The sequence below is a fragment of the Misgurnus anguillicaudatus genome, chromosome 16 (genome assembly GCF_027580225.2).
Source record: "Misgurnus anguillicaudatus chromosome 16, ASM2758022v2, whole genome shotgun sequence".
Taxonomy (NCBI): domain Eukaryota; kingdom Metazoa; phylum Chordata; class Actinopteri; order Cypriniformes; family Cobitidae; genus Misgurnus; species Misgurnus anguillicaudatus.
This window is the reverse complement of record NC_073352.2, coordinates 32,951,788-32,974,842: the sequence shown is the minus strand read 5'-3', so window position 1 is coordinate 32,974,842 and position 23,055 is coordinate 32,951,788. Positions and strand designations below refer to the sequence as shown.

The window sequence follows — 23,055 nt, the reverse complement described above, 5'->3', positions numbered from 1 at the left end:
TAGTTATTTTCATTTATAAAGTTTGGATATATGGATATTTCTATAACAACACCGCAGATGTTTATCATCGTGGAGCCGTTTGGATTTATTTTGGGAAGGATGGATGCACATTTTTTGGACATGAAGGAGTGGACCCTGTAATAGGGCTGTCATAATGATTAAACAATCGTTTCATCGCGATTGTTTGACCTCATCGCAATGATTTCAGATCACCGCAATGATTGCACATCTCTATAAAACACAAGGGGGAGCTGCAGTGCCCGTATAAACGAGACAGTATCAGATTACTTTTAAATATGTGTTATGTTTATTAATATACTGCGAGGTAAACCTTGCAAAAGATTTAATTTAAATAATCACAACAATGTGTGAAAATTATTTCATAAACAATAAAATTATGAGAATTAAATGTCAAAGCAATAATACAGACAATGAATCCTCATAATCGCCATAGCCCTAAAACAGCAAATTAATCGTCATAATCGTCACAATTTATTAGACAATTAACTGTCAGACAAATTTTATAATCGTGACAGCCCTACCCTGTAACTTATGACGTTTGTATAAAAAATAATAGACATATGCATTTCGAAGGGCTTGGGGGTGAGTAAATCATGGGTTTAATATCATTTTTGGCCAAACAATCCGTTTAAAGAGATATGCAAAGAAATATTATTTCTAAATGGGAAGGCTCATCCACACCTTCCTAAAACGGCTCATTCAAACACGCCCCCACATATCTACATTACCGCCCAAATGTATACGCAGAGAAAGAAGGCGTAACTTTTATTCTCGATGTAGTGTTCCCACCGCCGCCATGTCATGAAGACGCTGTGCTTTGGGAGCTGATATTCCAAATATGGTAAGGTGCGGAAAATTTTTATTACACACAATGCACTGGATAACTGGCCAATCACAGCACACATCACTTTTCGGAATGATGAGCTTTGTAAAAGTTTGCATGCACATTGAAAATACATTGCATTACACCAAATAATCTTTTAGCAATGTCATAAAGTTGCTATTACCCTTTGAAGTTGCTATTTTTAAGTTTTTGAGAGAAATCTACAAACTTTTCATTTAGCCAAAAGATCACATGGGGTTCACTGGATGATGTAATATCATGTTTCCGGTTTATAATTGTTAACTTCTTAAAAAAAAGGCCAATGATTGCGGTTGTACTGACAGTTGCCTCACCTGTGTTTTTTTGTATTAAAAATGTATTTTAACTAAATAGGTTTTATAGAATAAAGTTACACATGTCATAAATGTATTAAGTTATTTTTAAAAGTACATAAAGCCACCGGACACAAAAAATGCATGTCATCCCTACTGAAAAATCCAGCTAAGACCAGCATAAGCTGGTGAGCTGGTCTCCCAGCTTGGTTTTAGCTGGTGTTGTTGGTGTAGCAAGCTGGTCTATCTGTGTTTTGGTCACTTTTCAGCTGGTCTAGCTGGACTTAGCTGGTCAGGCTGGAAGACCAGCTGACACACCAGCTTGACCAGCTTTGCCAGGCTGGTAGGACTAGCTTAGACCAGCTACTGACACCTTAAACCAGCGAAAAATCAGCTACCAGCTTATGCTGGTCTTTGCTGGATTTTTTAGTAGGATTGTCATTGACCTATTTATAGTGAAATATGTTTTTTGACCAGTAGGGTGAGCTGCCCATAAAACAAGGATGGCAACATCCAGGACTCCTGTTTACAGGACAGGAACAGCTATTAAGATGAATGGGAATCCTAATGGAGACCTCACTTTGTATTTTAGACTTACTTGTGGAAACCTGTTTGAAAACGAACCCATTATTGTGGCAATAACGGCACAAACAAAAACAATCATTATATTTTAAATGAGTAGACTACACTAGACTAACCACGCTATAACATTTACAGGCATTTAGCAGACGCTTTTATACAAAACAACTTACACAGTGAAAGAACACAATAAAGCAATTATTTCTAGAGAACCAATAATATGGGAACTGCAATAAAAATTACAAGGTTTTAGCAAATTTTAGAGACAATACCTATTGAGACAGTAAACATAGGAGGAGGTTGAGCCTTCAACATGAAATATACTGTTACAACACAACATTAAGGATTTGTTTGTAGTTTTGTCAGATTGATTCTGTGATGTTGTTCCACAAAGAATGATAAACATGACATTGTATTTAAATACAGTAAGCTACACAATTCTGTGTATTGGATTTTTCAGTTTAACATTAAATAGATAAAATAGCAGTTTGTTGTGATTATTGAGAAGTGAGGAGAGGACAGGAGAAGAAAAAGGGGGAAGAGAGAAGTGGACACGTTGTGCTTTTCTCCCAGCGGGTGTGTAATATCGTGGCTCCCGCGCGCTGACACGCGCACCTGGAAGTGCCGCTATGCCGCTCGCAGCACTGCACCAATTATAGCGCAACATCTCGCTCCGCCGTTACCATAGTAGCGCCGCGCTCCTGTTCCCCTGGAACGAATGAACCGTGGGGGAGCGAATATCTTATCAACCATCGCCCTGGTTACCGTGCTCGCTCTCTCTCCTTCTCTCTCTCTCTACGCGCGCCCCGTCGCTTGAGTGAGAGGCCAGAGTTGTGTGTGTGCGCGTGTTTTGGACCTGTGCACAGAAGAACCTGGATGGAGTCGATAAGGCTGAAGGGGCCTTCGCAGCGTCCCGCAAGCATCAGCTATTCTGTGATCGTAAGCCATCATTTCATAGATGCACGAGCAACTCACCACATGTACACACCTCTGGATTGCTTCCACACAGATTCAGATACACAAATGCATCGCCTTAATCACTTGTGATGGCCGTGCACGTGCACCTGGGCAGTAACAACACACGCTTCGCTAACTCCCACCTCTGCGCATGCGCATCCTCGCTTCCCTCTGGCTCGCTTTCATCGGAGTGACGGCCGCGTGGAGTGAGACAGTCAGACGCGGCCTGCAAACGAAAAAAGCTTTCACAGCCTCATTCACTCCTACACCACGGACAAAAATATCACGCGCAGCTCATTGGTCTAGCCCACTCGCTCGCGACACAAATGCGCGCACGCACACGATTCAGTCAGTGGGCCGTTATGAGCGCGGACTGATTTCAGCATGAATTTTCTCTCAGTAAAATTGTAAACAGCATATAAAACAGATTTGTACAGTTTCTAAAGTGAGTGAGTGGTACCTGCCTGTGCAAAAATACTGAGAAGATGCTTGGGTGGGTGGTTGCCAGGGCATTGCTATGTGATGGCTGAGGGGTAAGTGTGCTTGCTTGGGGTTTCTAGGTGGTTGCTAGGCGTCTGCTAAAGTTTTGTGGGTGATGAACCGACAACCTTTGGGTTACAAGTTTGACTCTCAGACCATTAAGCCACAACTGCAACGTATGCAGAAGTTTCTTAGTTAGTAGTTTGTGTTAAAGATGACATTTCACAAGACTTTTTAAGATGTAAAATAAATTGCTGGTGTCCTCAGAGTACACATATGAAGTTTTAGCTAAAATACCCCAGAGATAATTTATTATAACATTTTAAAATTGCACCTTTGTAGGTGTGAGCAAAAATGTGAAATGTTTGTCCTTTTTAAATGCAAATGAGATGATAATGCAAACACTGATCACCATAATGATGGTTTGTTGAAATTGAAAATCAATTGTGCTGTCAATTATTTTCTCTCTCTTTCTGCACTAAATGGCAGTGCCATGGTTGGATAGTGCAGATTAAGTGGCGGTATTATTATAATAAGATCCCCTTCTGACATCACAAGGGGAGCCAAATTTCAATGACCTATTTTTTCACATGCTTGCAGAGAATGGTTTACCAAAACTAAGTTATTGGGTTGTCCTTTTTCATATTTTCTAGGTTAATGGAAGCACTGGGGACCCAATTACAGCACTTAAACATGGAAAAAGTCAGATTTTCATGATATATCCCCTTTAAGAGCAGGTAAGAGCAAAAGTAAACATGGATTTGAACTTATCAAATGTCATGATGAGCAACTTCCACATTATTCAAATTATTATTATTATTGTAAAGCTATACTATTGGGAAGAATATAAAAATAAAAAACACTTTAAAGTTAGCATGCAAATGAACACATGACATATATAAACATCAAGAACTGTTTGGTTTGCACCTCTGTTTATTAAATTGAGGATGCCAAGACCTATGAACGGGTTGGCTTTGGACACAAACACATGCATTGGTTTATGCAGACCAATAAATTTGGCCCCCACATGGCATAGGAATGGCCTGCTGTAGCAGTATTCTGTCTCGTATGATATGAAGAGTTTTGTTACTGTGCATTTCTAAGGTCTTTGAATCAATTAAGATTAGTATTTGAATTGGGGGAGACCTGTTCAGTAGATTTCCTAATGAAAAATAAACACCAAATGACAATTACATAGCCTCCATGTTATATGGATGACCCTAAGTCACTTTCACATGACTCACAGCTTCAACATTTCTTTGACCTCCACATGAAAACCTTTGCAGATTTGTGTTATGAAAATGTGATTAAATTAAAGCAAATTGAAGTGATAACATTTGACTTAAAACAGAAAAAGTCCTTTTTTATGTTTTTGATTCATTGCAAAAACAGAATTGTAGTGCACGTGTTATCGAAACACTACCATCTCTTGGTGTCAAGCAATCTTTCTTCCACTGCATAATGATACTTAATGCAAATTGTGTGGTATCATCAACCGTGCTATGAATGTTTGGTGGTAAATTGGGGTCAAAGTTGAAATAGTTTGATCTTGAATTGCTGAGTGCCGCAGTACAATGCTTGACCTGCGTGCAGCGAGCTAACACATGCTTCGCTCCAAAGAGTTCAGGGTATTGAGAAACGTTGACATGAGTCATGTGAAAGGGCCTTAAAACATTAAAAGGGCCTGAATGTTTTTAAAGGCCAAAGAGAACTTTTCAGGTTAACAAAGAAAAACATCCTAGAAATATCGGGAGAACACATTGATCGTTTCCTTAATGTTTTGGGTTCTGGTCTGCTATGCACCGTTTGATTCCCACTAGTTTTCATTTGACCTATCTTGTAAGGCTACACAAAAAGGAGGCAGGTACTACAAATAGCTGGTACACAGATACACCATTAGCTGGCGTAAATATTCAAATTGGTTTCATCCACCCTCCAATTCCAGCAGGCCTCAGTAGAGATAAAAAAATACTCCGCTTGTACAGCATGTAAAACAAACAACCAAAACAACAAATCCCGAAAGGACCTTCCAAGCGGTTTTGGGTAAGGGATGCTACATTAAATTGTTGTTGTTTACGGTTGTTTTCGTATCAAATATGGAGCGTCTTGAAAACTGTATGATGAATCGAAAAACAAACCCTTAACATAAAAAGGCAATCGTAACATTGAGGCAGTCAGTAAGAACCACTGTGCTAAATTACAATAGTGCTCCTTAATTATCACAAGCTTTAAAACAGACCCTTGGGAATACATTCTCTAAACGAAATTACGGCATTTCTCCACACATGGACAAACAAAACCACTAAACACACAAATAAAAATGATTGTCCATTTTCCATTTGGCGGTAAATAGTTCCAGAGCATCCAATAAAGGGCAAGATTCCGAAGAAGAACTCAAGACGGTTCCGAAGTGGAACAGAGAAAAGACGGAATGACGTTTGGCCATTCACTGTTTATTTTTGGTTCACGACGTTCATTCTCAAACAGTGCTCTTCGTTTGTTTTATTTGTTTGTTTGCACCCAGTGTTACGAGCCCGAAGCGCTCCGAGTGCCATTGCTGTCCGCTGGTAGTCCTTCATTGTGGGATGGAAGTTGGGGGCAGGGTCCAGTTGCCCTACGGAAACCACCGGAATGGAGCTCCAGTTGGCAGCATGACCTTCTTGGAGAGACAGGAAGGACAGAGGAGGAGGAAAAGGAAACAAGAAAACAGCTTGAGTCATTGATTATTTGAGGAAAAACAACACAACAATGGAATAGTAAGAAAATGACACAGATAAGAACATCACTAAAGCTTGAGATTGATAAATTGTCAATGATAGTACATAAACTTGATGACAAATGACCAAGATGCAGAACAAGTTGTTCTGTATGTGCAAGTTTTGAGAAAATATAACGTTAACATCCAAAGTAGGGCTGCAACAAATTATCAATAAAAATAGATAATGAAATTTGTTGCCAGGTCCTCTGCCTTTTGGCAGAGTTTTGAATTGGGCTACTTTTAAAAGGATTTGGTTCATTAGTTAGTATTTGGGCTTTGAATAGTCTTAGGGATGCTTTTGGACTAATTTGGGCTGGTTTTGTTACGAAGATCTGGCAACCTTGACAGGACAATGACAGTAACAAAAGCGCAAATGAACTCTGGTTAAAAAAGGTTTAATTTCGTCCTTTAATATTAGTGAGTTTGTATTTTATAAAAATAGTATTGAACCCCAAGTGAAGCATCTGTTTTCAGGTAAGAAAAAAATCCAGGTCTTTATTACTGTAACAATGCATGTACATCAAAATCTAATATTAGAGTAATATTTATGTTTTTGATTAGTCGATTAATCGAAAAATAATAATAATCGCCTGATTAATCGACTATGAAAATAATTGTTAGTTGCAGCCCTAATCGAAAGTAATTTGATTTAATGTCATTACTGCATCCTGAAATTTGGTGCAATGGTGTAATGTTGTTTAAATTCATAATTAATAATACAATAAATTAATAAAAAAAATTCGACGCTTATTATCAAAAAATAAGATAATAATATAAAATGAATGCTCTCAAAATGTATACGTTAATCAAATACTTTTGCGTCAAATCCACTTAATCCTGCCTTCAGTCCATTCAGAAATACAGTTTTGTTAGGAAGAATCCATAAACAGTGATATAAAATGCTAATAAATAAGAAATCATGCCAGATGCACTTAGCGGGTTTTGCATCTGAGCTCTTTAGTTACAATTAATTAATAAAAAAATAATTAAAAAAAATATAATAATCATGATGCTGTGCATTTTGACATGCATAGGAACAGGATGCATGCATATCACCATGTTACATCCGGCTTTTTTTCGTTTTGTTTTGTTTCGAAGTAGTGATGCATAACGATTAATCGCGATTAATCTATAGCAGAATAAACGTTTTTGTTTACATCATATATGTGTGAGAACTGTGTATATAATTATGTATATATCAATATGCACACATGCATGTATAATTTAAGAAAATAAATATATTTATATATTAAGTATTTTTAATAATATAAATTATACATAAATATACATATGCATATACACATGTAAACATTTCTTAATAATTTACATGCATGTGTATGCATTTATCTATACAAAGTTATTATACACAGTTCACACACACATATATAATGTAAACAAAAACTTTTATTTTGCTATAGATTAATCGCGATTAATCGTTATGCATCCCTCCTTCAAACCACTTGTTACAGGACATTTTGCTATGACTACCCAAAACATTTATGTAAAACACAACCGTAGTTGTTGATTCTTAGTGTGAGAATATGATGTATCATGAGGTAAAAACGTTAATATTTTGAAATATCTTTTTTTCCCCACTTGTAGTGGAAATGAACGTTTCCAGATTGAGCTCCAACACCAGCGCCTTTTGGTTAAAAAACCAACATTAAACTGGATTCTCTCTCTCTCTCCACATCTCTAGACCTTATTCGTTGCCATCTCTCTCTCCACCACCTCTCCCTCTGCAGAGCCAGAAATACTAAGTCCGTAAAGGGCTGTGATACCGCAGTGGTACACATGGCAGATTTTTTCCCAGCCTGCTTTGGGACTGGGTAGGGGGAGTCTATGGCCGTGGGACTTTGGGAGATCGGAGACAACGGCAACATTTCCTGGGAAGACTTCCAGGCCTCATAACGAAAGAAATGGGACGAGGCAGAAAAGGGAGGGGTGCGTTCTGTTCGTCATGAGGTAACGTGCACAGGCATTGACTTCACCTTACGTGACCTAACCCTCTCTCTATTTCCCAAACACTCTCTCCCACTCTCATTACTCTCTGACAGGGCTTTGGCGTTTGTACACACACACACCCGGACCCCTTTTTCCCTCATCGACCCCTTAGACAAGCCAACACAGATGGGCTCCGGGCCCATCCACATGGCCAATCAGACAGACCGCAAATGCATGGACAGACACACACGCACACGCTTTTTTCTCTCTCTCTCTGATACACACACATATGAACACTCACAAGAATCATTTTGGAGGTTATTTTTTAACTCTTCATCCTCGCTTCTGTCTCTCTACTATCTCAGTAGTGTTGCTATTCTGTTGCTCGTGTTTTCTGCATAAATGTAATTTCTTTAGTTAAATTATGAGCTATAGTTCTGTCTGAACTGTCCTATTCATATTCAGTCTATTTAAGTCTACTCATCAGTGCGTCTGTTTGTTCGTATGCTTGAATCCGTCTTTGGCTCTCACACATACACAGACACTGATACACATGTTCCTAAAATACTTTGACCGTCTGGCTGCGAGTCTGAGATTCCGCTACAGGATGAAGGGGGCGGGGCCTGACAGGCACTGTTCAAAGCCACGCCCACACCCGCAGCTATCAGGGACTTTCCGAGATAATGGCCACCACACAGACGTCTTGTGACCGTAGGGTAGGCTACATAATAACAAAACTTGCATGCACTGACATGCACGATCGATAAATTTCTCCAAAACGTACCAGTTTAAACGAAGCACGCAGCTAAACTGATTCGAGACATAAAAGTCGCTATGAAAACGCATTTGTCCATCCAAAACACACACACACCCACGTTTATGCATCAAAAGTCAATATACCCTCAACACCACTGCCTATGACCTGTCAATAAAGGCTCTTTAAACTCCATAAGTCCTCCATGCCTGATTCAACTAGACAAGCCGTACTGTCAATAAAGCACAAAACACACACACGCAAAGGGCTGTACTGGGACAAAAAATCGGCTGGACTTCATCCAGAACATTTGCACAAACAAACAAAATTGAAAATAAAATAATTAGAAAGTTTACTTTGTAATGTATCGATCCGGTAACTATCAGAATCAAATTGAAAAAAGAATCCAAATAATAAGCAAGAAAAGTATATGAAAAAAATTAATAAAACATTAAACAGGCTTAATTGTAAATAAAAATTTCTTTGTTCATGTACTTTAAGTTTTTCTTTCATTAAACTTATATTAAGAACATCAATAGAAGAATAAGAATCATTATTATAAAGCAAATTAAATAATTTATTAATTTATATGAATCATTAATTTATATAAATGTTATTGAATCTGCTAGTAGGTTAATATAGAATGATTAAGATTTATTAAGGCCTTTCGCGAATTAGGGTAGGCCTATATCATTTTCAAAGCCTATTTGTTGTTTTGCATGTCACGACCTTTTGTTTGCAGAATAAAAGTTTTTGTTTACATAATTATTATACACGGTACATCAACAAATATTATGTATATATAAACACAAAGACATGTATGAATAATTTTAAGGAAAAAATATTGATATAATAAATATTTATATATCATATAAATTATATGTAAATATGCAAATATTTTTTAAATATATACATGCATGTGTGTGCATTTATACATACATAATTATTATACACATTACACACACATTTAATATGTAAACAAAAACTTTTATTCTGCAAACGATCAGTCACGACTAATCGTTAGGCAGCTCTAAAATATCAATATGCTATGAATAAAAAACAGCACATTTTTAATTATAAGGGCTTTAACAAGTTACTGTAAACTAGTTTTTGCCAACGGTCCGAGAAAATTATAATTTTCAAACATTTGGAGTTTTTTGCCTCGATTGCTTGGCTTTTTATTTTGCTCCATTTCTCTGTTATTAGGTTCAGCAATTTTGTACGATTTTGTCAGTAGGCTTCAGTATATTGCTGTCGTTGAATAGCACTCGCGCAAATTATGTGCTTTCGACTACATGCAGCGCTAGGTACCGCAAGAAGACAGCTTTCTAATGCTGCGTTTACACCAGCCGTGGTAGACGCGGCAAGCGCGAGTGATTTACATATTAAGTCAATGCAAAGATGCGATTAGCCATCCTGCGGCACGGTACACGCGGTAAGCACAGAGCGAAAGGCGCGGTGCAGATGGTGCGTTCCACGCGAATTGAGTGTTGCCGCGGGAAACGCACGAGTTGAAAAATCTGAACTTCGCCGGATTTCCGCGCCGCGTTAACCAATCAGGACCCTGCTGTAGTAGTGACGTGATTACAGGAATCGATCGGAGTCTCAGCGGAGTCGCAGAAGCCCCTCCCATGACGCGGATTTCCGTGTGAATGTCTCGAATTTCACACACGAATGAAGCGAGTGAACTCAAATGTTCAAGCGTCCATCTACACGCGAATAGCCCGTTTTTGCCGCCTCTACCGCGGCTGGTGTAAATGCACGGTAATTGTTCTCGCAGTACATTAATGTCACTCTGCGCATCGCTGCATGAAGTCGAACGCAGCCACTGTTTGTAATAACTTAATTCTGATTGGCCAGTGTGACATGCACACGCCATGCAATCAACAAGCTTGTTTTCCTTTCAGTCTTGCAGTTTGCGTTAGCTTTTTTGTCCAGTAATGACGCAAAGTTACGAAGTTTGAATAATACAGCAATATAATTACATTTAATAACTTTTAACATGGTCAGGACATGTTCCCACACACACAGTGGTGTACGCACATAAGCATTAATTCAAAAACACATTTAAATATATACAAATCTAAACACAAATTCATGAACACACTCCTGACACACTATCAAAAAGAAACCTGGGGTAAGAAACATACAAGTATGCACATGCAGATGCTTGGCAATTGCATTGCAAGCGTGTGGTCTCATTGTACATGCTAAACACGCATTCTTGCATTACAGAGGCCGCAACAACCCTCAGTACTTAAGAGGGCAATGAAGTTTCCTTTAAATGTACAATGTGCCATTAAACTGGATGTGTTATTATTCAGGCAGTTAGCTAAAACATCTAACTAAGTCTAACTAAAAGCCAAAATTCTCCTCAGACCGTGGTCCTATCATGACAGACTGCTTTGTCGTCCTGTGAAAAAATGTGCAATAAAATACTAAACGATTTCTTCAATTTTGTAAAAGTGCGAATCATGGTTTCATGCAAGACGTTGGCTGTTAAAAACAGTTCGCTGTAACGCCCCTCGCAGCAATGCTAAGAATGTGGCGCGCATTCGTGTCACGTTATAAACGACACTCAGGCATTTCGAAACGTGACAAAGTGTGAAATCAAGCTTGCTGAGGAAAAAGCATTTTACATATCTGCATGTAGTTTATTTGCGCCCTTGGACTTCGCAGATAAATATACACGCACTAAACCTCTCTAAGCTCCAGCACACAGCAACACCTCCATGACTGAATCCAACCGCTCGCTGCAGAATGTCTGATCAGATACGGGCTGGTCAGTATTCAACACGCATACGTACAGTCTATAATGATTTGTGTTTGACTCTTCCGGCGGACACACACATGCAGTCAGGGCTCCCTGGAGGATGAGACCGTCAGGGGTTCTGGGATATACGGACACCTGGCACTCCAGATGACAGGCGCAGAGGCCAGATGGACATCACAGGGCAGCCGCTCGCACAGGGTTCACATGCATGCGTTTAAACAAACTCATTCATATAACCACTGAAACGGCTTTACTCTGACAAAAAACAATAAAGAGGTCCCATGTGTGCACTTACAAATAAAGGTTATTACCTGTCCCTATGATGCACATCTTGCATTGTTTCCTAAACAAACACAACATGATGCGTGGAAAATGGCCAAAAAAAAAGGTCCGAAGTTGACACTGGGGCAGTACCCTTTGAATAGGTCCTAATATGTACCATTGGGTACAGATATGTATGATAGTATGTATGCAATCTTTACTAACAGTTTGTGCCTAAAATGTACAGCTTTAGGTGCAAAAGTGTACTTTTTGGAAATTTGGGTACACCAAGTGACAGCTAGGGAACATTTTATGACACAGCCATTTAGAATGTATTTAAAGCTCCAATTTAGAATATTTTAGTTAAAAATAACGAAGTAGGGGTGCGCGGGCCAAAAACTAACGTGGGGTTAGCTGTAACACGGACTGTTTACATTGTTGAACAAGGTTGAGTGATTTTTTTTCACGCTGCCAAAAGACGATCTCCCGCAAACTATTGGAAATGTATAATGTTTTTCCAGAGAGTTATTGATGAACGAGTGTTTTGGTGGCATGTAGGTAAATTTTTTCATCATATGTTTTTTTCGGTTTCTAAGTTCGGTGTGTAAAATACCAAATCTAATGCTATGTCATATTAATCAGTGTCTTGTTGACTAAAACATAGCATCGTTTTGAAATATGTCTGGAGTTTTTTTTGGTGGGCTTAAAAATATTTTGACCCAGCGGGGTTAATTGTAACGCTGGGTTACAACTAATCCCTCAGCACTTACTTTAGCGTAATTCTTGCCGTTGTTTTAAATAGGCTACACACGAATGATTGCTGGTTGCCAACAAAATAAATGTACCTGTCTTATCAAAAATCGTGTGTCAAATTAATTTTTGTTCATATCTTTAATATTGTTTGAATAAAGTCACATCAAAGATTGATATCATAATAAAATGAATGGCTAAAATCAGACTTTGATGCTCATCATCTCAGAATTTGATTTTGAAACTGTAGTATGATTATTACAGACGGGGTCACATATAAAAATGTTTTGTCATAATTGTGCTGCTTTTTCTCACATATTTAGACATTTGTATCGATTTATAATTGAACTATTGCTAGAAAAGGGCTGGATGAATGAATACAGTGTGGATACATGTTTATTATAGACAGATATATAAACAATATCCACTTCAAGTAAATAGACAAAATAGTATTGAAATATTTGCCTGCAAACTTAATTTTTAGCAAGTGTTACAACTAACCCCCTGCCTGTTACAATTAACCCCACCTATGGGGTAAGTTGTAACGTTTGCACTTATGTCATGTTTGGTGTAATCGTACAAGAATGGTAAGTAATAATAACAAACTTCAAATGTTCATTTGTAGCAGAGATGTGTGTGTTGCTTGTGTAAAAATATAATTAATCAAAATCAAATATGTTTTGAATGATTGAGCAAAAAGCATTAGGTTGTGCCCCGCTCTCCCCTATTGGGCAGGTAACAAAAATGTTCTCTTTACCTTATAGAAATTTCAAACTGTACGCGTATAATAACAATTTTTAAGTTGAGGTGTCATGTCGGATTTCGCTGGAAATGTTAGTTGTTCCTCGACAAACTACCTAAAGTAACCTTCAATTTTATGTTTCAAACTGAGATTACGAAAGAAAGGCAAAAGTTATGGATTGCAGCTTTGATGTTTAATACGCGGCATGTAGATTTTGTAGCAGTACGTATTTTGTTGTTGATGCAACTGATACGGTAGTTTATTTTACCATGGTATTTATACTCTTTCTGTAATAACCTGTATAGTTTGTGAATTGTCTATATTTATAGAATACACAGGTGAACTTTAACATTTACATTGAGATTTACATTTAGTAATTTATCAGAAATTTTACCTACAGCAACTTACAACAGTGAGGAAAACAATAAAGCGATTTCTCTTAGGGAGGCAATAATATCATAAGTGCTTTACAAAGTAACAAATATACAATTTTTAGAAAGTATTTTGTGGTTTGAACTGACCATGAACCTCTTAATGGATTCTATCAACAAAACGGTATTTCTGAATGGCCCGAGGCCAGAACTAAGCTGATTTTAAACGAAAGTATTTGACAAATGTATAATATGCACCCAGAGCATTCGGTCAATATCATTTATGACATTTTTTGACTGAGGTGGCTTTTGGAGGCTTTTGCATTTGAGATCCTCAATTGGAAGTAATATTCAGTTCATATTTATTCTAATTACTGGTATAAGAAAATAAATTTTTTACATAAAATGACAAAAGACACAAAATGAAAATAAAAGGGTTAACCTCTTAAAATTCCAATGTGACATTATTTGACAACTCATAAACTAAAAGCTAAAGATGTCACATATCCTTGGAAAGCTGAAATTCTTGTGATTTGAATGATGTAAACCGTTTTACAATACAGCAGATACAATTTGTGCACTTTTAGCCTTTTTCAGGAATGCTAAGGGGTTAATGTTCGTGTAAAGCTCAGTGGTATTGCGTTAGCAGCAGAAAAGGTCATGGGTTCGAACCCAAAAATATGTATAGCTTGTAACGCACTGTAAGTCGCTTCAGATAAAATGCATGGATGTAAATATAAATTTCCTGTTTTAATTCAAAGGTATTATGGCAAACACATGCAAAATAGTAAGGTCATGTGATTGTTGCGCAATACTATTTCAAATAATTGTGGAATGATGGCTACAATTTCAGTTACTATTGTTTCAGTTTAGTAGGCAGCATTTAGATTAGTAAGTTAGTGCTGTGAAGCCCCACCCATAGTGAAATATGGGTCCAAAATCCAGAACATTTGCTTAATGCATAAATCTTGTCACAGTGCGCTTGGTTGGGACACATTAGTTAAACATTTGATGTTCATTGCATTCATCTAGCATGAGTAAATGTGTTACTGACACTTCTCATCATCTAATCATTAGATGATTAAAGCATTTAACCGAGGGCAGTGAAGGGAAACATTACCTGAAGAACTTCATAGTGTATCAACAGACTAAAATAAACGCAGCATTTTTGTCAAATCAATATATATTTTTATGTTATTTTAACTTAAAAAATATAAACAATTTCAACTTGATTTTATAAGTTATGTCAAACTTAAAATAGTAGGTTGAATTGACTTGCAAAACCAAGTTGCTGCATTTTTTTACAGTGAATAAACTAGACCTTATCTTCTCATGACACCACCGTTACAAACCCTAACTAGCTTACATCAGCAGAGGCACACAACTCATTTTCCCAAAACTGAACTGAGCTGAAAACAATGCAGAAACATCTCAAGTTACATTGTTTTAAAGATGGGTAGCATAAATAATTGTGGAATAAAAGCGTTTCATTTACTATTGTCAAAGATTGATGAAAGAAAAAGATGGTCGGAGATGGGTGTAAGTAGAACTACATTTAGTTTGCCAATTTGTCGGGATGAGTAATGTTGATATACAGACACACTTTTGAAACAAAAACTGAACGAATTTTAGTAGATTATTTGTGAAACCTCTCATATACATTGTAGATCTGAATATGGTCTGCTTTTGTTTTGAATTTGCCCAATTATATTTTTTAAAGGAGTATTTCACCCAAAAATTATGTTCAGTATAAACAAATCTGTATATTTTTGCAAATATATTTCAAAGGAATGTTCGAAACCAAACAGTTTTGGAGCACCATTGACTTCCATAGTATTTTTCATCCTACTATGGAAGTCAGTGGTGCTCCTGCTTACTGTTCAGCAGAACAAATAAATATTTACAGGTACTTGAGGGTGAGTAAATGATGACAGATTTTACATTTTTGGGGGCAAACGGACAGGAAATGACATAAGTGCACCAAAAATCAATGCATCCCATGTTTTGTTTGGTTTGGTGATAAGCTGCTGTTATGGATTGAGCTGGGTGCTCATACTAGTGACTCAGGGTTTGGCTCATGTTCAGCTATAATTTTTGGATCAACTAGATAAATTCACTGCACATCATCTTACCTCCAGCCCACCAGAAGGTTTCTTTTTGAGCTCTTCGCACTTGCGGAACTTGCAGATCTGATGGCCGGTTTTCCGGTTGCGGCAACTGCTGCACTGTTCGCAGTTAATCCTGCGTCTGCAGGGCTGACACAGGCCGCAGCGCTTTCGTTTCTTCTTTCCGTTGGCGCCGATGGCCGACGAAATCTCGCTCTGCGTCTGCTGGTGTTCCGTCGCCCCCGTCGCGTGAGAAAGCGATCCGTCTGCGAGAAACACGCCCGCCGGCGTCATGATAAAAAGCCCCGGGTGATACGGAAAGCTGCCGCCCAATCCACCGTTGCCAAGCAACGGGAAGTCCATCACGCTGGCAAGCGAATCAGAGGCAGAGACCGTCTCCATGTCCCCTCCTACGTTTACATTTGACGCATCGCTGACAGGAAGAAGCATGCCCGCCCGCCGCAGGAGCTCAGCGGCCTGGGCGAGATGAAGGCCGCTGGGAGAGTCCAGAAGACCGGACACTAGAGCACTACGGTCCACTTTGGCGTACCCTACCTGTGCTCTGTGCTGGCCCGTCGTGGGGTGTGTTTTCACACCCGTCGCCACCATTGAGCTCTGGGCGAGTCTGTTAGCGTTCGCGACGGCAGCGGCCGAGCAGGTCGCAATGTACTGTGAGAGAGCCCGTGAGCGTTTCAGACTCTTGCTGAGCGGAGCGCTGATGATGCCGCTTCGGTTTCTTCGCTCGACCACAGGAGACGGCTCTTCGTCCCCACAGCAGCTGTCCTGCGCCTCATCATCCTCAATAGCTCGACTTCCCTCCATGGACCCTCCGCTGGCAGACATGGGCCACAGCGTGAGGGGGAGGGAGATGACGAAGGTGTGGATGAACAGGAGATAGAATTGCAGTGCTGCCAAGACGAGACTGACGCATGCACAGCTGGAGAATGAGCCCGCTGGAGCTGCAGTCCACACTATTCTTGCCTCAGGAACATCTCACAGATCCGTTTGCTGCAAAGGTCTGAGAATCCAAAAGATAGAAGAAAGAGATAGAAAAATATCTCGCACAGAAAGGTGGTGAAAGTCAGAAAGGAAAGGGAAAAAGAAAGCAAGATCGGTTTGATTAGATTCATGATTCATCCGGTGAGGCCGAACGTTTTATAAGTGTGTCACCCAGACCTGGAGAGCGCTGGAGAAACGCGTCACGTCTGTCTCACCTCGTAGCTTTCTAACCCTGTCAGGCGCAAAATAAATTAGCATCACGCTGCAGTGGCAAAGCATAGCACAGTGTCCCTAACTGCTTAAAACTGTTTATAACCAAACTAATGCTTTGAAAATAATGGTGCGTGTAGCCCGTGTGGCTGTGCTGATGCGAGAGTTCACAGTGACAGATAATCTGCTGCACACGGTGGCCTCATTTGACCCGTCGTGATGTCTCAGACAACATTATCTGTATTAGATATCTGCTTTAATGACAATAATGCCTTGCGCCATTGTTCTCGCACAGAACCCAAATGGTTATAAATGACTCAGGAGGTTAAAGAAAAGATTTTGTTTAGACATCCAACTGGATGTTTGAGTCGGTTAAATTGTTTTATTTCATAACCTTTACGTGCCAAAACCTGTTCCCGTGACAGCAATTGCTTTTCAGTGAGGAACCTCTATCAGGGTCCACGGGCGGTCTGTTCTATCACGAAGCCGCGTCGTGAGCTCAGGCGCAAAGCTCCTGGGGTGAGCCGAGAGTGAAATCAGGATGTCAAGGTGCGAACTCAGTCGTACGTGTGCATGCACGCACACACAGACGTCATGCACTTTACATTTCAATTAGGTGCAAATCCTTAGTACTGCATGCTATCTGTAATAATTAAAAAAGGAGAAGGAAAATAACTTTTGGGTGGGAATTTTTCAAATCTTTTAATGAAAAAATTGTTTTTGTGATAATCTTAATAATTGGGGAGTTGAATGCCTCCCTTATTCTAATTCCTCTAACTTCATTGATATGAGCTAATGTATTTAGGTTAACTGACTCATAAACATGTTACATCAATATAATATTTAATCAAAAAAACAGTTGCTTTACGAATATGTTTTTACAGTGTGGTCTGTCTGTTATCTAAAGACAAGACATACATATTATAACAAGAGGCATAATCATGGCACAAACTTACTGGAGACAGGTAGCTTTCATATGCAGGACAAAAACTGTCTGAATCCAGTAAATGATTGACCTGACTTGCAGATAAATAACTTCCTAGCAACAGTTTGAACGCCTGTGTAGATCATAATTCTGAATTGCCTCGTGTCCAATGCGCCAGGCGCCAGTTAAACATAAATGAGACTCAATGCGTTGGAAATTGCTGTGTCCGGTATTGCGGCGAGCCAGAGGGACAATAGCGCGCCGTAGCCCACAGAGCTCTGGACATCACCAGGGAACAATAGCCAAACGTGCACAAACAGCCCAACTCTACCCAAACGAGATGAGCTGCTTATCAGGGGCTACGTGTCAGCTCGTTTCAGTCAAACAATCGCGTCAATTAAACCCATTCATCTCTACCTCTCTTCAAACACAGACCTGGATTAAATCCATATATGTGCTACGCTTTAAAACCATTCAAAGATTTGAAAAACGAATATGCACCGCGCTTAAAAAGTTTCTATGCAACTCGATTGATTAATAATCAAAGGAATATATAATGCGCATGCATGCTTAAGCGTCTCCACGAGTAATCCTGAAACGATTCAAATATTCCCACGCTGTGTATCCCTCAGCGGCATGCTGACGATCGATAAAAACATAAAATGCCATAATAGTATGTTTACATTGACAACGCCACAGCCAAACAACTGACGGCGGGCAGAAACAAATACGCGTAAATGCGTAAACTATTCAGTGCGCCCATTTGGTTACCCGTGCCAAAGTTGCATCGATGCATCTAATGCATGTCCGACTTCGGGCAAAATGTCAAGCAGATCTAATGCCGATCATTTGACAGTAAAACAGAAAGCCTTTTGTCTGATCTCGACCGAGGTGTCTATGGTGACAACACTCGGTATGCGCCAACACGTCGCGATGGTTAAATTAACGGACATTCCCTTGTTATTTCAGTGCCAACTTATTCGTCTTGCGTGAATGTCATTGTAACTTTGAGCAGCCCTGTAAGAAGTCGTAAGATTGCCCTCACTTACATATAAGCAAAATGCATGTGCAAACACAGGCTGCTTTTCATTTCCACCTACCGACCGACGCGCTGGCGAGCCGAGGGGCGCGTTTACGCCTGTCCGAGCGGTCCGGCGCTCTCACGCTCTGCGCAGATTTATATTAAAATAAAAGAGCTAGAACAGACAGTGATCACAAATATAAAGACAAGCTTACCTGAACAGAATGATCCTCGTTGTTTTCTTTCAACAAACACCGGCAGATACGGGCAGAACGCACTTTGTCCGAAAGCGAGCGCGTGGGCTCCTCCAACCTCTCGCGTCTCTCTATCCCACCTCCACATCCTCGCTCCCGGAGACGAACATGCAAACACATTTCATAGATTTTTGGAGCTTCACACAAAAACCGAAGTGGACTTTCCGTGGCGGAAAAAATAAATAAACCTAAGTGGTTAAAGAGGTGCGCGTGAATGGGAAAGGATGTAATAGGTGCTCTCTTCCTCTCTCTCTCTCTCTCTGTGTGCATATGAGAATGGAATAATGAATGAAGTATAGTTTTGAGAGCACTTCTTATGGAGAGGGCTGGAGTCTCAGCCCATTGTTGACTCTGCTGTTAATGGCTGAGCTCGTATTTTTTTCTTCGAGCGCATGATTGATTTGTATAAGCGGAACTTTTGCACATTCATGTTTTCTTGGAAACCCGAAGCTGATTGATTATTTTAATATGCAAAGTAAACATTTATTTATGTGAAATAGTATAAGCCAACGTAGTGGCACGAGGAAAATGCGTAATATTAGCTTAACGATGTTTTGAGGAGCCATAACTATATATTTGATTTAATTCAAATCAATTTCATATAAAACAATAAAGGTTTAATTGATCAAGTTTGCCCCATAATGCATTACGCGTTTACGTCAAGGTGTGAAGATTTAATTGTGAATACATAAATACACAAAGAGAATTACACAATCAAAAAATAACATGATTAGGCAATTAAATATTTTTTTAATTTTTAATTAATTATTTAAAATCATTAATTGTTTATTTTATTAAGTAATCAGGCATATTTGCATTTCATAATATTCTAGTATATTTACTTGCATTAATGCATTTTTTTATTGTATTTTAACAATTTCTCTACGTCATCAAAATGGACGATGACGCAATTATTCTGTCCAAAAATAAAAGGGAATGGGACTTTACCATAATTCTCCCTGCTTAGTGCATTACAGTCACAGAATAGCGATTTGTGTACGCGTGTCCATTTGTCCACGAGTCCGGTCGCTCGTGGACGCTCCTCTTCGTCGCCTCGCGAGTCCACTCCACCTCTTGCGAGCGTCCTGCGCGTTTGGCAGGCGGCCAGCTGAAGTGTGGGGAAGTGACACCGCCAGGGCGGCAGAAATTTTCCTCCGTTTCGGGCTCCTTCCCAATCGCAGACGGGTGCTCGTGCATTGGCTGGAAAGTGGAGCAGCTCGTCAGGGACAATCAATGCGGATCGATCAGTGCGGCGCTGCTGGCTGCGGCTGTTACAGTCCTACACTATTACATTAACGGGAAAGTTTAGACACACAAAATAACCAACTCTATTTTAGTCCTTTGTGACTGAATGTTCTCTTACGAAACACAACTGTGATAGTAGCCTACATGTTCACAAGATACTCAAAGAATACCATGGAAATGTCTGAAAACAAAGCACTGGACTTCCTAAAAAAATGCAATGATTGGGTAAAATGATCAAACTCAACACTTTACAGCGTTTTTGTTAACATTAGGAAATGCATTTGCTAACATGAACTACCAATAAGCAATATAGTTGATCATTTATGAATCTTTGTTAAAGCCAATTGGACATAATGTTAAGTTACATTTTAAGTTATGATGTTGAAATTAAAGGTGCCGTAGAATGTAAAACTGTATTTACGTAGGCATAGATAAATAATATCATATATTATATTACTATATATTTTGTACATGGTAACGACCTATCATGAGCCTCAAACACGATTGTTTCGTCCTTCTTATGTAAACATGCAAAAGACGCCTGGAAAAGGCCAATCTCAACATAACACCAACTGTGACATTACAGTCGAGATGTACGCCCAAACATTAAATTACACATTAAGTACAATGTTGTTATAATGCTAAAAACAAAGTGGTGACTGCTGAGTTAGCGCTATATGCTAGTTAATGCTATACGCTAGCATTTAGGCTTAAGTTCTACTATTGACATTTCAGTTACACTGAAAAAATGATTCATTCAACTGACTCAACTTTCTCAAGGTAAGTGGTCGCAACCAATTCATTTAAGCTACATTTAAACAAAAGTTTTTTTTCTAATTTTTTTTTAAATGTAGCTTAAATAAATTGATTGCGACCAACTACCCCAAAAAAATTGTAAATCGAAAGAATCCCTCTTTCAGCAGGTACATTTAATTATTAGGTACACAATTAATTATTTCGCAAATTCTGTATCTTCGTCTGATATAAGGGCTGTTAACATGCACACAGAGCTACTAAAAGGAGCTGCTCTAAGAAACAGCCAATCACAGCAGAGCTCAACATTATTATTCATGACCCTTTCAAATAAGGTAATAATAGACCATTTCATTCTAAAGGCAAATCCTAGTGTTGTAAATGGACATGTAAAACTGTCTCTGGACAATTTTTGCAGTTAATAAAGTCACAAACCTTCTATGTAGATATCAGAGAACAATTTAACATATTAATTCAATGTATTCTTTGGCACCTTTAACATCAAATAAGATTAACAAATGCTTTAAAAGTATTGTAAGTTCATGCTTGTTAGCTAATACATTAATGTTGGGTCATATATAGTTAATTTAAATTAATTTACACACAGAGAGCTACTAAAAGGAGCTGTTCAAAGAAACAGCCAATAAAAGAAGAGCTCAACATTATTATTCATGACCCTTTCAAATGAGGCAATAATAGACCATTTTATTCTGGGGGCAAATCCTACGGTTATATATAGACATGTAAAACCGTCTCTGGATAATTTTTGCACTTAATAAAGCCACATAGCTTCTATGTAGATATCAGTGAACAATTGAACATATTATTACAATGCATTCTTTGGCACCTTTAACATCAAATAAGATTAACAAATGCTTTAACAGTATTGTAAGTTCATGCTTGTTAGCTAATACATTAATGTTGGGTCAAATATGAACATTAGTTAATTTAAACCAGCGGCTGGGTTTGTCCATATTTTACCCAACCATATAAGTTGAAACAACAGCATTTTAAAGTCAACTGTAGCATTAAGAACATAACCATATTGTAAGGTAACCAAAGTGTAAATCTAATAAATCTGTCATTAATACTGATAATATCAATAATCTTTATATTGGGGGTGGGGGATGCAGGTCCTGACTTGAGCCAGTTTTGTTTGCGGGCCCATTGATTGGACCTTTGGATCTTGCGTCATACCGTCAATACACCCTGAAGGACATTCCTGTAGTATCTCCCCCCAGTAAAAACACAGACACACATCAGTGCTCTGTTACAACACATCTCATCTCCAAATAGGCCACATGTCTTTTTCTACCGTTCACAGTCTGATCCGCTATGTCTTTAGCTTCCTGACCCCAAAACTAATTAAGGTGCGTAAAAATTAATAAACGCTACCCTTTCCGTATGGCTACATATTTCCCAGATAACTTTGATATCTTTCCTATCTATGGGTCTGTCTGTTTGGGGGGATTGAGTGGGAAGGGGGGGGGGAAAGGACGCTGGATTAATGTCACATGGCTCTCTCTGGCAGCCAGACACATGACCCGCTCCACAGGAGAGGATAAAACCCACTTGAAAGACGAAGGCACAGAGACCGAGAGAGAAAAAAAAGAAAGAGATGGAGGAAACGTCCGGTTTTCTTAGGCGCTGAGGAATGCTGTCGGCCTGCTTCTCAAACACAGAAATACAGCCGACTCGTCCCCCTGAGAGCTTCTCTCGGTTTTCCATCTCTCCTTCATAAGCTTGTACCCCAGGTTTTGAGTTGCACATTGTCAACCTGACTGAGATGTTCCTGGCTCCCCATATAATTGACAGTCTGTATACATGACATACTGTCACTGTTTTGTTACGGCCAGTAGGTTTCTATCCCTCACCTATGGTTTCTTTTATTAGTATCGCTCGCTGTGCAGTTGCTAGGGCGTTCCAGGTGGTCCACGGGGTTTTGTTAAGTGGTTACTCACTGGCCCAAATTGAAAGAGTCCCACCCCTGCGATATTC

At 39.1% G+C, this 23,055-nt stretch overlaps 1 protein-coding gene across 3 annotated transcripts; it reads right to left on the bottom strand.

Moving 5' to 3' along the window:
- Positions 1-4,107: 4,107 nt before the first annotated feature.
- cxxc5b (CXXC finger protein 5b) lies at positions 4,108-19,548 on the bottom strand. 3 transcript variants are annotated; one of them, XM_055178650.2, is made up of 3 exons: positions 19,021-19,548; positions 15,678-16,668; positions 4,108-5,851 (listed from the first exon to the last, which is right to left on the bottom strand). In XM_055178650.2, the coding sequence occupies exons 2-3, from the start codon at positions 16,491-16,493 to the stop codon at positions 5,807-5,809; spliced, it is 861 nt and encodes a 286-aa protein (XP_055034625.1). In that variant the 5' UTR covers positions 16,494-16,668; positions 19,021-19,548; the 3' UTR covers positions 4,108-5,806. The 3 variants fall into 3 exon arrangements, with proteins under 3 accessions (XP_055034625.1, XP_055034626.1, XP_073710625.1); XM_055178651.2 differs by having other exon boundaries at positions 4,108-5,848; positions 19,021-19,543; XM_073854524.1 differs by lacking the exon at positions 19,021-19,548 and adding an exon at positions 16,827-16,849.
- Positions 19,549-23,055: the final 3,507 nt, after the last annotated feature.